The 15,095-nt window shown below is 43.0% G+C and overlaps 1 protein-coding gene across 1 annotated transcript in view; it reads right to left on the bottom strand.

Annotated features, from left to right (window-relative positions):
• The window catches only part of PRDM15 (PR/SET domain 15), a 50,208-nt gene extending 39,851 nt beyond the window's left edge, over positions 1-10,357 (bottom strand). Inside the window, exons 1-2 of the mRNA XM_063126601.1 lie at positions 10,310-10,357; positions 1,102-1,147 (exon numbers count right to left, since the gene is read on the bottom strand). Coding sequence (XP_062982671.1) covers positions 1,102-1,138 — 37 coding nt within the window. The 5' untranslated portion in view covers positions 1,139-1,147; positions 10,310-10,357. The remainder of the gene's footprint in view (positions 1-1,101; positions 1,148-10,309) is intronic.
• Positions 10,358-15,095: the final 4,738 nt, after the last annotated feature.

The following is a 15,095-nucleotide window of genomic DNA, read 5'->3' as shown; positions in this document are numbered from 1 at the left end:
TTACAAATGTATATCTTTCTGAACATCATGCCTATGCAGCCCTATGTGACAAAAACTCTCTTCCTTCGCATCTTTCCTCTAAACTCATCTTTTCTCTAAATTCTTTGACCTGGTTTGGATGGCACAACAGCCCATCTTGGGTAAATTCACCCTTTGGGTGCTGCAGTGCATGCCATCCGCTGTTATGAATATGCAACCCCTAGGCGGAGGTTGCCATGGCTTGTCATGTTGTGCAAGCCCGGCTGGGGCAGGTTATACGAGGATTGAACAACCCTTGCATGCTCCACCATCTGTTCTAGGATCATGCAAGAATTGTTTAACCCTTGAATAACTCTCTCCAGACAGGTTGACATGACACAACAAGCCATGGCAACCATCAGCTGGGGTTGCATATTCATAATGGTGGATGGCACATGCCATGGTGCCCTGAGGGTTAATTAACCCATGATGGGCTGTCGTGTCAGCTCAACTGGCCCACTGTCTTTATCCCCCAGATTTTATCCCCATGCAAAATTAAGCCTAAATCCATGTACCTGCATTTGTCCACCATTGCTACCATTGCCTCTCCTACTTGTAGGCTCCTTTGGGCAGGAACCTTTCCATTTTGTTTACGATATAAAACTTTATGTACATTGATGATAACTTATTTAATAATAAATTACAACAATAATGGGAATGAGAATATTTTTTTTCAATTTAAGAAACAGAAGAACCCGAAACTGAGTCTCACACACAAAGGAACTGCTAGACCATAATATTAGCCATGCTGTCACCACACTGCTCTTCTTTCTAGGCAGTAATTACTAGATTAAACCTTGTTAAAAGAAAGGGTATCTTCCATAAAACTAGGCAGAGCTGGCCATTCCAGTTATGTACATGAAAGGCAAATTAGCCACTGAAGATTTGAGCATTAGCACAACTAAAAAGGAAGAGTTACATTTTCCATTTTTTTTAAAAAAAAATAGAAGTGTCCTCCATATACTTAAATAAACTATTAGGTGTCAATTAATTAGACATATAAATGGACCAGAACAACAGGTTCAGGTTTTATATGACAGTAGGCCATATCCTTGATTCTATTTCTCCTCTTTGAACACTTACATATGAACATGGTCTCCTCACTGCCATCTTCTGCCATTTCTGAAATCTGTCAAAGCAGAAAAGACACAGACATCAATCAGACAGTCAAGCACTTCCTAACAAAATGCTCACCACCACAGTTATAGGGGCTCTTCTATACCTACCAAAATGTTCTAAATGCCTAGCTGATTTCTAGAGTATGTGGATTGAACCTCTTACACACAGAAAGTAACACATAAAATGTAAGTCTTACCATCCACTAATGTCCTTGCCTTACAATGCACAATAACTAGGAAATATGACACCAGCAATAATATCATGGATGATAACATGAACCACGTTTTGTGGGTTTAAACAAATATTAATCCAACTTAGAGTAGGCCCACTGAAATGAATGGAACTTGTAAGACTAACATTGGATACAACCCCCTGTGATCTCTAGGTTTCTGTTAATACCTCTGAACTGCAACATATGACAAGTTACCTAAACAAATATCACTTCTATAAAGGAGAAATAATGTACACCATCGTGTATGATGAATACGCAGGTGGTCATTTGATTTCTCAGACATGTGCTGGGAAGCCCAAGTCAATCCCATCTGTGGTCCTTAATTGAAAATAAAAATAAAAGCTATAAAACTGCCTTTGTGGGTGCAAAGAAAAACACAAGACTGTTATATATGGAAATAAGAGAATCCTTATGACAAATTAAAGCCTAAAACATATTGATTTCAAAGATGATTTCACGTGAAACCGTACTGAAGCTGCATACTGAACACTTGCTCTGACTGGCAGGAAGGAACACACAGCTGATTAAGAGATAATATTCCTGGTATACACAAACTGTGAGGATTGTTGGCTCATTTAACTTGAACCCTGGTAAGTTTACTATCAACATGGCCAACATCTACCGTAAATCATCTAGGCATCACTTTGTTTGTTAACGAGTTCCCCAATTAATATAAGCAGAAAAGGAACAATCACATAGTAGCCATGCAATCAGCCCGTATTTCCAAGCAGTTGTGAGATAGCAACATTGGTCTTCCTGCATGGATAGAAACTACAGACCACCACTTCACAGGGGTGCCACGATATAAACTTCTAAAGGGCTGCCACATGGCCCCTCTTCCCTTTTGTGCCCTAAATTTGTATGTAGCCAAAAGGATACTCTCTCTTACTGTATTTTCTGAGATTTGGTCATGTACGCAGAACCTGTATTTTTTTCTTATTATTATTTTTACATTCCTATATAGTCTTCTTCCCAAAAAAGAGATTGGCTCAACTTCCCAAATGAAAGTTCCTTCTAGCATTCTGCTTAATGAAACCACTCAGTTGGTGAAGATTCTTTCACTAGAGCAGAGAAATGCTTCCAGATGCTCTCCATCATGGTGTTGTGCGGGAATGGAGGACTATTCTATAAGAAATCTTCATGAGCTTGAAACCAAACAACATTCTATGAGGTGGAGAATCCTGTTCCCAGAACCTCAGCAAACCATTACCCTTAAAGGACATACGGTCCTTTGCATGAGTGGATGGTTTAGCCAATATTAGACACATTAGAATGCCCTTGAAGAACAAAAGTATTAGTATGTTGGTGAGAATGTAGCACTAAGTAACAAGTATATAATTATTGTTTAGTTTTACTTCTTTGAAGATGCAATCCTATGCATGTTGAGATAGAAAAAAGTCCTACAACTCCCAGCATGCTGGCTGGGGAATGATGGGTAGTTATAGGACATTTTTCTGTCTAAACATTCATAGGATTGAGCCCTGGATCTAGTGACTCAAATCTGCCCTGAGAAGCTGTTTACTCGTTTTGCTATCAATTTCACTGTACATTTCACTATATTATCTAAGGATGCTGAACTCCTTATCTTATGTGAACTGCTCAGAGAGCTTCGGCTATGGGACAGTATACAAATGCAATAAATAAATAAATAAAACTCAGATGCACTAGTTACACTAAGTTAACAAATCTTATCTATTTCTCAAAATAGAGTGTGCCACTACTGAGGAAAATGAAGGCTACAGTAGCCTGATAAAAGTGACTTGTTGCTTAGAAGGAATAGGATTGTCATTCTGTTTTGGGGGAATACAGATTCTTGGGGTTTATGGTGGCAGATAAGTACAAATTTCCAGATTAGCCACAAGGTTATATTTCCATGATGACCTAACTGCAAAGTATGCTGTTCCCTCAACCACCCCATCCCCTCCATCACTCACTTCTAACCCATCAATGTGATACTTTCAGAAACAACAGATTTCATTTTTAAATAATTTGCAATTACTGTGGTGGTTAAAAGCAACAGAGGGGGTGAAAAATTATATTTATTTCAGAGTCTTGTAGGAAGAAGGAAAATGCTTTAATGCAGAAAAGCAAGAAGGCAAAGGAATAATTATTAGGGATGTGCACGGACCCCCCGCTCCGCTTCTCTTCCAGATCCGCGATTTGCTGATCAGCCTGCTCCGCCCCGCCCCCGTTCTGCCCATGTCCGCTCCGCTCAGAGCTCCGGATCCGGATCGGAGCTCCCCCCCCCCATAGGCTTGCATTAAGCTAAAAAAGTATACAACTTTTTTTCTGTGAAAGTTAGAAACCTCAAGTTTGGCACCATGACACCTCATGGGGGTATACACATGCACGCCAAGACTCAAGGCAGTCCCATCATCCCCTGATTTTTGGGGAATTTATGAAAATCGGGCACCCCATTCACACCCCTTTCCATAGTTCCATCAATTTGCACGTTAAAAATCTCAAACTCGCCACCATGATAGCTTGTCCAGGGATACATATGCATGCCAAGACTCAAGGCAGTCCCATCATCCCCTGATTTTTGGGGAATTTATGAAAATCCAACACCCCATTCACACCCCTTTCCATAGCTCCGTCAATTTGCACGTTAAAAATCTCAAACTCACCATCATGATAGCTTGTCCAGGGATACATACGCACACCAAGACTCAAGGCAGTCCCATATCATCCCCTGATTTTTGGGGAATTTATGAAAATTGGGCACCCCATTCACACCCCTTTCCATAGCTCCGTCAATTTGCATGTTAAAAATCTCAAACTCGCCACCATGAAAGCTTATCCAGGGATACATATGCACGCCGAGACTCAAGGCAGTCCCATCATCCCCTGATTTTTGGGGAATTTATGAAAATCGGGCATTCCATTCACACCCCTTTCCATAGCTCCGTCAATTTGCACATTAAAAATCTCAAACTCGCCACCATGAAAGCTTATCCAGGGATACACGCACACCAAGACTCAAGGCAGCCCCATCATCCCCTGATTTTTGGCGGGGCTTAAACCTGCAGACATCTCAATGGGGCCATTTCAAAGGAAATCCCAACATGCCATGAATTGGGGAGTAGAGATAAACCTATGAAATCTTCTTCCACACTTGAAAAATGGATTTGGAACTTCCAAAAGTCTAACTTGAGTGCAGGAAGGACTTCTCCCCTGAGTCAAAGCCAGACACACACAACATCCCTGCGAGGCGGGCAGGGGAGGAGGGAGGGAAGGCAGGCAGGCAGCAGACATTTCTGGGGGCATAAGGAAGTGAGCCAAGGATAAGCCAGTAATGCATATAAAATGGAATAAATAAATAAATAAATAAATAAATAAACGAAGGAGGGGTGGAATTAAAAGCAGCAGTGTTGCTGAATAAACAACAAGAAGAACTTTTTTAAAAAGGCTATATCTGTCTTTTACCAGTAATAGGGGGACGTGCCCAGGGGAGGGGGAAGCAGCTGCCAATTTGACTGGTCCTAGTGACCAGTCTTTTAAGAAGCAACGCTGTCAGTTCAACTCATGAAAGACATTGCTCCACCACTAAGAAGTAAACGCTCACTTCAACTCATGATAGGCATTGCTCCACCGGGTTACTCTCTTTGGAGGGCTGTGATAGCCCCCCAAGTACAGGAGAGAGTGGGGGCACGTCCACATGGCATGCCCTAGGGGAGCTCATCCCCTTGCACCACATCTTTTCAGTTGTTCCCCAAAGTTAGGGTGGGTAGCAGTGCTCTCTTATTATTGGCTTAGTATATGATTTCAGGTTGTGTTTGTGCATTTGGTGGGGCTACTGTTTTAAAAAACACTGGGAAAAGTCCGTTCAGACTAAGAAAGAGAAGTTTCCCAGAATCCCAAGTTACCCGTTTTGCCTATCCCCTCCTCCAACTTTGGGATCATGTGATCATGACCGGGAGTTGACTCTGCCCCTCAGCCCTTCGAAAAAGGTATTTCCCGCCGGTTTTTTAAAAAATTCTAGCACGCGACCCGCACCACGCAGAGAGCTGAGAGTAGTCTCAAAATGACCCCCATCCACGACTCTCTGAGCACAAGAATTTTCAGAACGATAGCTTCAAAAACAACACAGTTATCCCCCTTTCTTTTCCGCAATGCAATCCTATGGGCAAAATGTTTCAAGATGGCGATCAGACAGAAACCACAGAAACCGGAGCGCTCCGAAAATGGGCGCTTCTCTTCGCCTTGCTTCTAGGAGTCTGCGGTCCGCTTCTACTCCGCCTCTGGGCAAGGCGGAGCAGGCCAATTCGCTCCTGCTTCTGCGCTTCTAATCGGAGCAGAGCACATGCCTAATAATTATGGTGCTTTTTAAAGAGATGGGTTCCTTAAACAGGTTTTGGTGACTCAAATACACTAACTAAAAGTGGGGAAAGTTCTGCATTTCAACTATTGTCAGTAATCAATTTTAGCTTGTTCAAACAAAGACTTTAATCCTGAATACTGTAAATTTACTTGGTGGTATAAAGGATCCTGGGATTTCAGAATGACCTAGAATGAATAAGTGATTACTGTATCATTCACCAACAACAACTCCAGTGCAGCAGAGAAGGTTTCACCAAATAGCTCTAGGGGCAGAAGAAATAAGAGCTGCTTGACATTATGTGCAGAAAGGTTTGCACAATGGACAGGTCCAGACAATCTTGGTTTGTTAGTACATACGCCCAGATTATTTATTTATTGATTTAGAATATTTATATACCGCTCCCCATTGAAAAATTTCGGAGCGGTGTACAAGATAAAATGAAAATAAAAACAGAATAAAGCAGTTAAAACAAAATTTAAAAGAAGCAAAAACAGAAATCCAAGGCTGCATATTAAAGAACGGCTTCTTGGGATCAAGATGTTTTCAGGAGGCGCCGAAAGGAGTACAAGGTTGGCGCCTGCCTGACCTCCAGAGGCAGGGAGTTCCACAGGAGGGGCGCCACCACGCTGATTAACACTACTTTGGCTGTGTTCAGACAACACGATAGTCAATGGTGGGGTAATAATCAACTCGACAGTTCTTTATCTAGGGGGTACTCCCCACACAACATAATAATCAACTGTGGTGTGGATTTGGATCAGCACAGAATTGACTATTAATTAAAACTGAAACGACTCACTCATCCCCCACCCTCTCTCCTCCTTCAGTCCTTCCACTAGTAAAATTCCCACCACACAGCACAATAACCCATGGTGGGTTAAATAACCTACCATCACCATTGGTTATTGTGTTGCCTGAACCCAGTCAATGTCTCAAAAATATTGCATTTTGAGATTGACAGGTAAATCATTTTATTTATTATATTTTATAGCACTTACTAGCTGAAGCTATCTGGGTAATTTACAAGGAAAAAACATAAAACCATAAAATACAAGAACATAGTAAAACATAATATAATAACCATATGTTTAAAACAGAATAAAACTGAAGTAGTAACCATCAGCAGTGCAAAGACCTAAAAATGCACAAACAGGTCATGGGCCATTCTGGCTGGGTCTGATGTGAGTTGTAGTCCAATCACATCTGGAAGGCCACAGGTTTCCCACGACATAGATGGAGGAGATGCAGAAGATGGGACGCCAAGAATGAAGATGTACCTAGGGATGGTGGAAGAATGCAGAAAAAGACAGAAATGCAGGAAATTCTCGCCCCTGCTCTGATCGAGGTCAGTTGTGTGGATCAGTAAAAGAATGGAACCCTATAAGCATGAGCTCTGGGGTGATTAAATGGGGTGGAGCAGAACCTGGGTAGAAATGGGAATTTGCTGCACTAGAAACGATGTTATTTTCCATATGTCTATGCTCTCTCACCCCTTCTTCGCCTCCACACATATGGATTCCATTCCCTTGCCTTCTATGTAGGATGGAAAGATCTGGATTTTGAGCCCACTTTTTAATATCCACTAAGTGGGTACAGGATTGCAGCTGCAGTCTATTACTTTGTTTTATGTTGCTGCTCTGCCAGCATTTAGGGTTGTATCCAATGTTAAGCTTACTCAGAGTAGACCCAATGAAATGAATGGGACTTAAGATAGACTAAGATAAGATTCAACCCTAATTAATTATGTAATTGCTTTTCCATTGTTTAAAATAATATAAGCTCTCCCGGCTGAAAATTGCCCTATTTTTTGTAATAAATTCATTTTTACACCGCAGATCATGTGAGGAGGAGGAAGATTGCTGGTGCGTTTTCATCGGGGTGAGGCTAAGTTTGAAAGGGCAGCAATGGTCTCTTTTCTAGGATTAGATCAATTCACAGAGAATAGGAGTCTCAATAACAATTTGCCATGAAAGTTAAATGTAACCTTCACATTCAGGAGTAAACCTCTGAAAACCAGAAGCCGGGGATGAATAAGCCCCTTAGGAGGATCAATTTTTGTGAACCGCCCAGAGCGCTTCGGCTCTTGGGCGGTATAAAAAATGTAATAAATAAATAAAGATCATGCTGGCCACGATTGCAACTAAGATGTTGGACAACTCAGCTTCTCTGTCAGGCTCAAACCAGCTCTCTTTAGTTCTTAACCTGACCAGCCCTGGAGGAAAGATGGAACATGGCCAGGGGAGAGAACCATCTGATTTTGACAGAGTTTAACCTCTTCCGGTGTCATCTGACTCAACCACAATCTGTATTGCCATGGTTCATTTTTCTCTCTCTGACACAATTAGAGCTTAGCTCTGTGTCAGGGAGAGAAACATGAGCATAAACTCCATGTGAGCCAAATGACAGTAGAAGCGATGAGAGGAAGGGGGTGGGGAATGCACTACATTATATAAATCTGTGAGTGATGGCATAAATCAACATGCTGCCCAAAGGCGTATATTACACCTAGATGTAGTATTACTAACTTGTGACATTTCTACTCTTTTATAGCTGCTGTTATCAGAGTGGCTTTTGACCACCACCCCTTTGATATTTTTAATTCCTTAATTTACTTGCCAGGGACACAGGGACAAATTCTGATATATTGTGGAAATTGATTGTCATCATAGCACCACCTTTATTTTACAAGAATATACATGAATAATATACATGAATAATAGCACTGACATCAAGAAATGGGGCACCAGTCAAATGAACACAGGTCATTAACTTGTTTTAATCTGCTAACAGGTACATTGTACTTTAGGCAAAACAGAAGCAGAAGCAGATTTGATAAATACAAAAAAGGAGTGTCAAAAGAGTCAGACAGTGAAGTCATATCCCAATATAGATAAGAAAACATAGTCAGTTGACACAGAGCAAACAATCTAGCACCAATCTCAAAACTGTGCAAGATTTAGTAGAAATAACATGTACAAGTATTTGTATGATTTGAGACATCAGCAAATTTGATTTATTTACATCTATAATGGTGAGGGAAGAGACTATGTGTGGATTAATAAATAAACCTATACCCGAATTTGTACAAACAGGAAAAAAATAGCTTCCTGTTCTTGTTTTACTCGCTTGTCATTGTTGTCTTAATTTTAATTCTGTAAGAGATGCATGAGTATTTTGCAGGGTCCTTGGCTATCTTAGCAAGGCCAAACTGCAGATTCCAGGAGTATTTTAGGACAATACAGTGTTATCCATGCATCTTGGGAGTCAAATGCATTAATAACTAAGTACTTTAATGGACCTTTAACAATAAATCTATTTGAGGAATATGCCCCCCACTTTACTTCTAAGATTGTTATTACAGGCAACTCAGAAAATGCCCCTGAACAGCACAGCTACTTGGGAGCATCTCTACGAAAGGCTCTTTTATCAAAATCAGTTCAATTTAGTTTTCACATTATATCTATATTTATTTTAAAATACAGATACAACCCGAGAGACAAGTCTGTGCCAGCCTCTGCATGCCATGGGAAGAAATATTCAGCAGTACTCCTTGTAGATTAAGAGAGGATTGGGAAATGCAAAACTTGATTTAACCCTATGCTTAATATTAGAAAGTCTTCAAAAGTCGTAAGTCCTCCATAATTTGCCACATATTCTAACACCGTGTCTACTTCAGTCACGGCGTAGAATCGTAAAAGGGCATGTTTAGGTTTGTTTTCGAAACATTTTGTTAATGCTAATAGGTTTCACTGACGTTGGGCGATGTGCTTACAGAAACAAGGAGAGGCTAGATACCATGTGAAGCCCGAGGGTTTGCTCTTGTATATGTGGCATAGCAGGGCCTTGGATGCCAGAGGGCCACTTGATGTGCGTGTGTTGGGTGGATCTCGCCCCGGACCAGCCTTCCCCAATCTGGCGCCCTTCATACTTGACGCACTACAACTCTCATTAGCTTGGAGTGATTGGAATGGTAGTCGGGCACATCTGGTTGGGGAAGGCTGCTACCCCAGGCCTCTACACGCCCCTCTCCAAGGGAGCGCCAGCCTCGCCTTCCCTTCGCCAGCCGCGCGAGGCACGGACGCGGTGACAAGGAAGGAGCCGTGCCCCCGCTCCGCCTGAGGAGGCCAGAGCCCGCGGCTCTCGCTAGCCCGGCCACGAGCGCTCCCCGCAGAGGCTGCCACTGCACGCTGTCACGCACAAGCCCAGGCGCGGCCCCTCCCCGGCCTGGCGCGGGTTCGAGAGAGAGCGGAGCGGGAGTGCGGGGAGGCCAGGCCGAGGGTGGCGACAGGCAAGGCGCTGCACAGGGAGCAGGAGGAAGAGGCCGGCTGGACCGGGCCGGGGATCCGGGAGCGGCTCCGCCGGGTTTTGCCTCGGACCCGCCTCGCCCCCTCCCCGGCGCGCGCGGCCGCTGGCGGCGGCGGCGGCTGCCTGTAACAAAGAACAGGCGGCGTGGAGGAGGCGAGCGCGACGGAGGGGAGGGAGGAGCAGGCGGCGGCGCGGCCGGACTGGGGCCCCCGCTACGGGCAGCCCCGACAGCCGGAGGAAGGTCCCGCGCAAGGAGCGAGGGTAGCTCCCGGCAGCAAGGGAGCAGCGCGCTGCGAGGCGGGGATTTGTATTACCTGCTTTTGGAATGTCCGCACCCGGATCGAATCCGGGCTCCAGGTTCCGATCCGAGCCGGAAGCCACGCGCCACCGGAAGCTGGCTCTCGACGTTCGCAAGGCACCAGGGGAATCGTAGTTCGGGGTGGAGGGGGCGGTGAGGCTTGTGTATTCGAACGCGTGGGATAGAAAGAGTGACAGTCGCCCTCTGAGCTGGAAAGGAGCTGGGGAGCTCTGCGGTAGCGCTCGGGGTATGTGTGGACGCGTCCATAAGCCATTCACACATGACATGGCTGAGTACCCGTGAAACTCATCAGCACAATGGGTTGGATCCACACGTCACGTGGTCATACTTCGGATAGACCCATTGAAATCTATGGTGGTGCTTAAGTTAGAATGGATCTACTCTTTTAAGTGTTACGAAGACTGGAAGTAGCCCCTTATCACTGCTTAGTTGACCTGTGTTAATTTCAGACCTCGACATCCACCCTCAATGAGCAATGAATGACTTCTGAGTGCCCCTCTCCCCCCGGACTGACGAGAGAATCGCGTTTTTCTTTGGAAGGCTAGAAGTGCTGCATGGCGTTGAGAACGGGAACGTAGCACCATCTTCGAAGGACTGTAACCACGTCAGAATGCATATGCTGGATTGGATGCCTGAACGTGATCTGACCTTGCAGCGAAATCTCACGGCGAGGCGCCCAGTACGCCTCTACGTTTGAATAGACTTTTCGGGTTGTTCGAAATACTACAGTACGCAACGCACAGTCCTCGGTGGAGGCTGTCGAAAAGTACTTTGACGTGGCAGCGCCCCAAATGGATGCTGTAATGTAACCTTTACCGCAAGTACTGCTGCATAGCCAGAACAGCCTCCCAGATCACCCAGAGCCAACGTAGGCGAGGCTTTTCCTGTTGTTGCAACAGGCCAAAATGGTTATGCGAGTCAGTGAGCCTGAAGTAACTAACAGCATCTGCGGAGGAGGGCTATCAGTTGCAACCACTATTATGCCTCGTTCATTAAGCCAAGCAGCATTTTAGATCATTATGCAAATACACAGACCAGCTATTCCTGAAATCTGGTATTTCAGACACTGGACACCACAAACTGCCCAAGAACAAGCTTATAGCAGAAAGTCTGCATTGCCTTGTGTTGACTTTTTCTCAACAACCCCTAGATTTCTGTGTATGAGGTGGTATAGCCAGTGTGGGGTAGTGGCTAAAGAGTTGGACTGGGAGTTGGGAAATCCTGGTTCTAGTACCCACTCAGCCATGGAAACACACTGGGTGACTTTGGGCCAGTCACAGACTCTCAGCCCAACCTACCTCACAGGGTTGTTGTCGTGAGGATAAAATGGAGAGTAGGAGGGTTATGTATGCCACCTTGGTTTTTTGGAGGAAAAAAGGTGGGATATAAATGCAAAAATAAATAAATGTGAGATATTCACAGAATGACACTGTTGGAATGCAACAAAAGGCTTAAACACCCCTGCTATAAGGTTTGCAGCAAGATCTGGGTGTGAGGGCACACTGAGACAGGCAGTATCAGAATTGTTCACATACTGAATTTGGCATATTATGCAGCTGTTGAAGGGCTAGGAGCCCTCCTGGAAAATAAGGCGATGGTCCTCAAATTCAGGCCACAGAGTGCCCCAAGCGGAGAATACACACACTGTCTCCCACATCATACCAGCACTAAACCAATACACTCTTAATTTGCAGCATTCTAGAGCTATCCTAATAATTGACTGGCAAAACGGTCTACAACTAATGGCTACTTTAGATATTCATCTGGGTACCTATGTAATAAAAACTCAAATGAAGAGATCACATCAGGCACTTTGCTATGTAATCTAACCCTGCAGAATTTGTGATCCAAAGTGGTAAATGGAGCCTAAATAGGTATGGCACAGCAGCTTCACACACACCATTTTTGCAAGCATCAAAAATAGCAGGTCTATTATGCCTCCATGTAGGTTGCTTATGCATTGCTTGTGAGCTACATTCAACTCGTAGGATACTGGCCTAACACAAAGTGTACAAGCCATTATCTCAGCTGCAGTTTTATTTTTTTCACTCACCCCACTTCCCTGGATGGTTAGAAGATCCAGGGTAGCATTACAGGATTTAGTTTCCTCGAGATAAGAGAGCTATGAAGATTTAGGTTTTTGTGTCATCGCTTGTATTTTTTCATAAATAAAACATAGTATAGTGGAGGCAAATACCAACAGGAGTTGCCTAGTCACTAATTCTACTCAGATTCCTAGATTAGCTATTGCAGCTCCAGTTAACAAACTCCAGCTGAACTCGCTATTTGGAGCTGCAAATTACTTTTCTTCCTTTTTTCACCTTTCTGCAGAGCACTGGTCTCAGATTGCACCCCTGCAGGTAAATTGCACATTCAAAAAACCATCCGCAGGGTTAAGAAACATTACCATTATTTGGTCAGGTTCCTGCTCACTCATTCACAGTGATCAAGCTGACCAAACTCAAACCATCGATAACACATTTTTTGCTGGTCTGGTGACCGTAATAAATCACTTACTATAACACATTCTTTTCAGCCTGTGAGACCTAAGGTCATTTTTTATTAACATGTCGGAAAGAAAGTAGTATGTGAAGCTTCCCTTGGGACTGGGGGGCGGGGGCAAACTACATCTTAATTTTTGTTTGTTCCATTACTCTTTAAATCCACATTTATCAGGGCAGCAATGCTAGGAGCGATTTCCTGATCTAAATTGTTTTCTCAAGCTGTACTTTGGCCTGTAGAGGGGAAAAAATACAACTGTTTCCCCTGCTAGCTTCACAAAAATTACTCCACAATGAATTGTTTCAAAAATCCCACCTAAGGATCTGCCTTTCAATATAAAAATGTTAGTGGGTTCCACTCCCACTCCCTCTTGGAGCTTTGATTTGCACATGCAAGTACGTTATGAGGCTGAAAGAAGTCTATTCTTCATTACCATTTTACACGTGTTTGTTTATAACCTTATATATTTCATATGAGAGATAAACTGGGTCTTGCAAGATGCAGTTATGTCCAATGGTGCCATTCCATTTGTGCAAAGCTTCAACCCCTTGCAGAAATCCTGGGTTGTATCTAATGTTAGTCTGATTTAAGTCCCATTCATTTCAATGTTCTTAAGTAGAACAAACACTGAATACAACCCTGTTTTCAACCTTGCACAATTGTCAAATCTAGTACTTTGAGTCTGCTTGCACGTGCCACTTTACAAAGTGTTTCACAACAAATTAGTTTCCTTTGGCTAGGCATTGCTTGAGCTAGTTCTGCTAGCAGTGCCCAGGCATTAGAAGAGCACTGCCAGGTCTTGCACTTTTCTGGTAGCCTAACATCGAATCCAACCCACAGTAACTTCGTCTATTAGGCGGTATAAAAATGTAATAAACAAACTTGATGAACCAGCTGAAATGAACGTTTTCTGTAGTGTTGGACCTTGAGTTGCACTTAGTAATTAGTAACTTTTCACATTTATTTCAATAGGACCAAAATGCAATTAACTTAGTCTGGATCTTAATTCAATCCTAGGTATACCTACTCAGAAGGAAGACCCATTGAGCTTAATGAGGCTTAATTCCAGATAAATTGGATTGCATCCTTAAGTCTCTGACCAATCCTGCTGGTTGGCTTTCCAACAAGAACAACAGAACTTGCTTTTAAGGACTGCTATCTAAAATTCCAATCTGGTGAATGTGTTCAGCCCTTCTACCTTACACTTCCTCACACTCTTAAGATTTACTGATTAGGTCTTTCAAATCCCAAACATATTTTTTTTTGTGTTCCAGCTGGTTCTCATGTCGCCATATTTGGGCTATGGGAAAAGATGTGCTTTGGTATAGAGCTTTATTCAGTTTTAATTGCTTCCAAAAGTGGAGTACTCTTGTAGGTCAGGAGTAGTTTTGGCATTGTTCAGTAAAGAAGCGATATAAGTTCTGCTCTTGTATGGTGTAGCAGGGTAGAGCATTCTCACTATCTATAGAAGTTAAAAGACTTTAAACAAGTGTACAACATGGTAGCTACAGAAGAAGTTATGAAGTCACAACATTATTTAGCACTGTCTATGGTCCAGCCATGGTCCCCATAAATCTCATGACAGCAATGAAAGCACTAACTGCAGGGGCAGGAAGAAAATAATTGCATTCTGATATTTGAATACCGAAAAAATGCAATTTTGCCATTTAACCAACTTGAAAAGTTTTCCCTAAAACGTCTGAGTAATACATGTGTTAATTTTGAAGAGTATTGTTGGATCCTTTGCAAACTATGAATTATTGCAGTTGGAAACAATTGTGTAGCTAAGAGCCAAACTAAACTCTCTGCTAACTATGTGTAGTATAATTAGTTTTTAGTTTACTCTTGTGTAAACAGGTAGAGTCCCAACTGAGACTTTTTCTTTTCTTTTTTAACATTCCTCCCTCCCTATGGGCAGGTGAAATTTTAGGGGAGAAAAATTGGTGGGGGGGGGAGGTTTAATTCCCCTCCCAGAGTGTCACGGTCCTAATCAGAATCAGGGCCATGCACGCTTACACAAGAGTAAGGGAAAACTATTACACATAGCTACACTATATGTGATTAGCAGAAGTTTTAGTTTGGCCCGAAGTCCTTAAAGGGGTTGTGGGGGGAGACAGTAGACACTATTCCTCACTTCTCAAAGTAAACAGTACAGTGTAAAATATCAGATAGAATACAGAAAAGTCCTAATCATTATTTTTTGTATGTAGTGTTCCATGTTTCATCAAATGATATTTGAGGCAAAATCCACTGGAGCTTTTGCCAATCTCTCCCAATTC

Source organism: Elgaria multicarinata, chromosome 5, assembly GCF_023053635.1.
Source record: "Elgaria multicarinata webbii isolate HBS135686 ecotype San Diego chromosome 5, rElgMul1.1.pri, whole genome shotgun sequence".
NCBI classification, from domain to species: Eukaryota; Metazoa; Chordata; class Lepidosauria; order Squamata; family Anguidae; genus Elgaria; species Elgaria multicarinata.
Note: the sequence above shows the minus strand (reverse complement) of the source record. Positions and strands in the feature narration are given on the sequence as shown.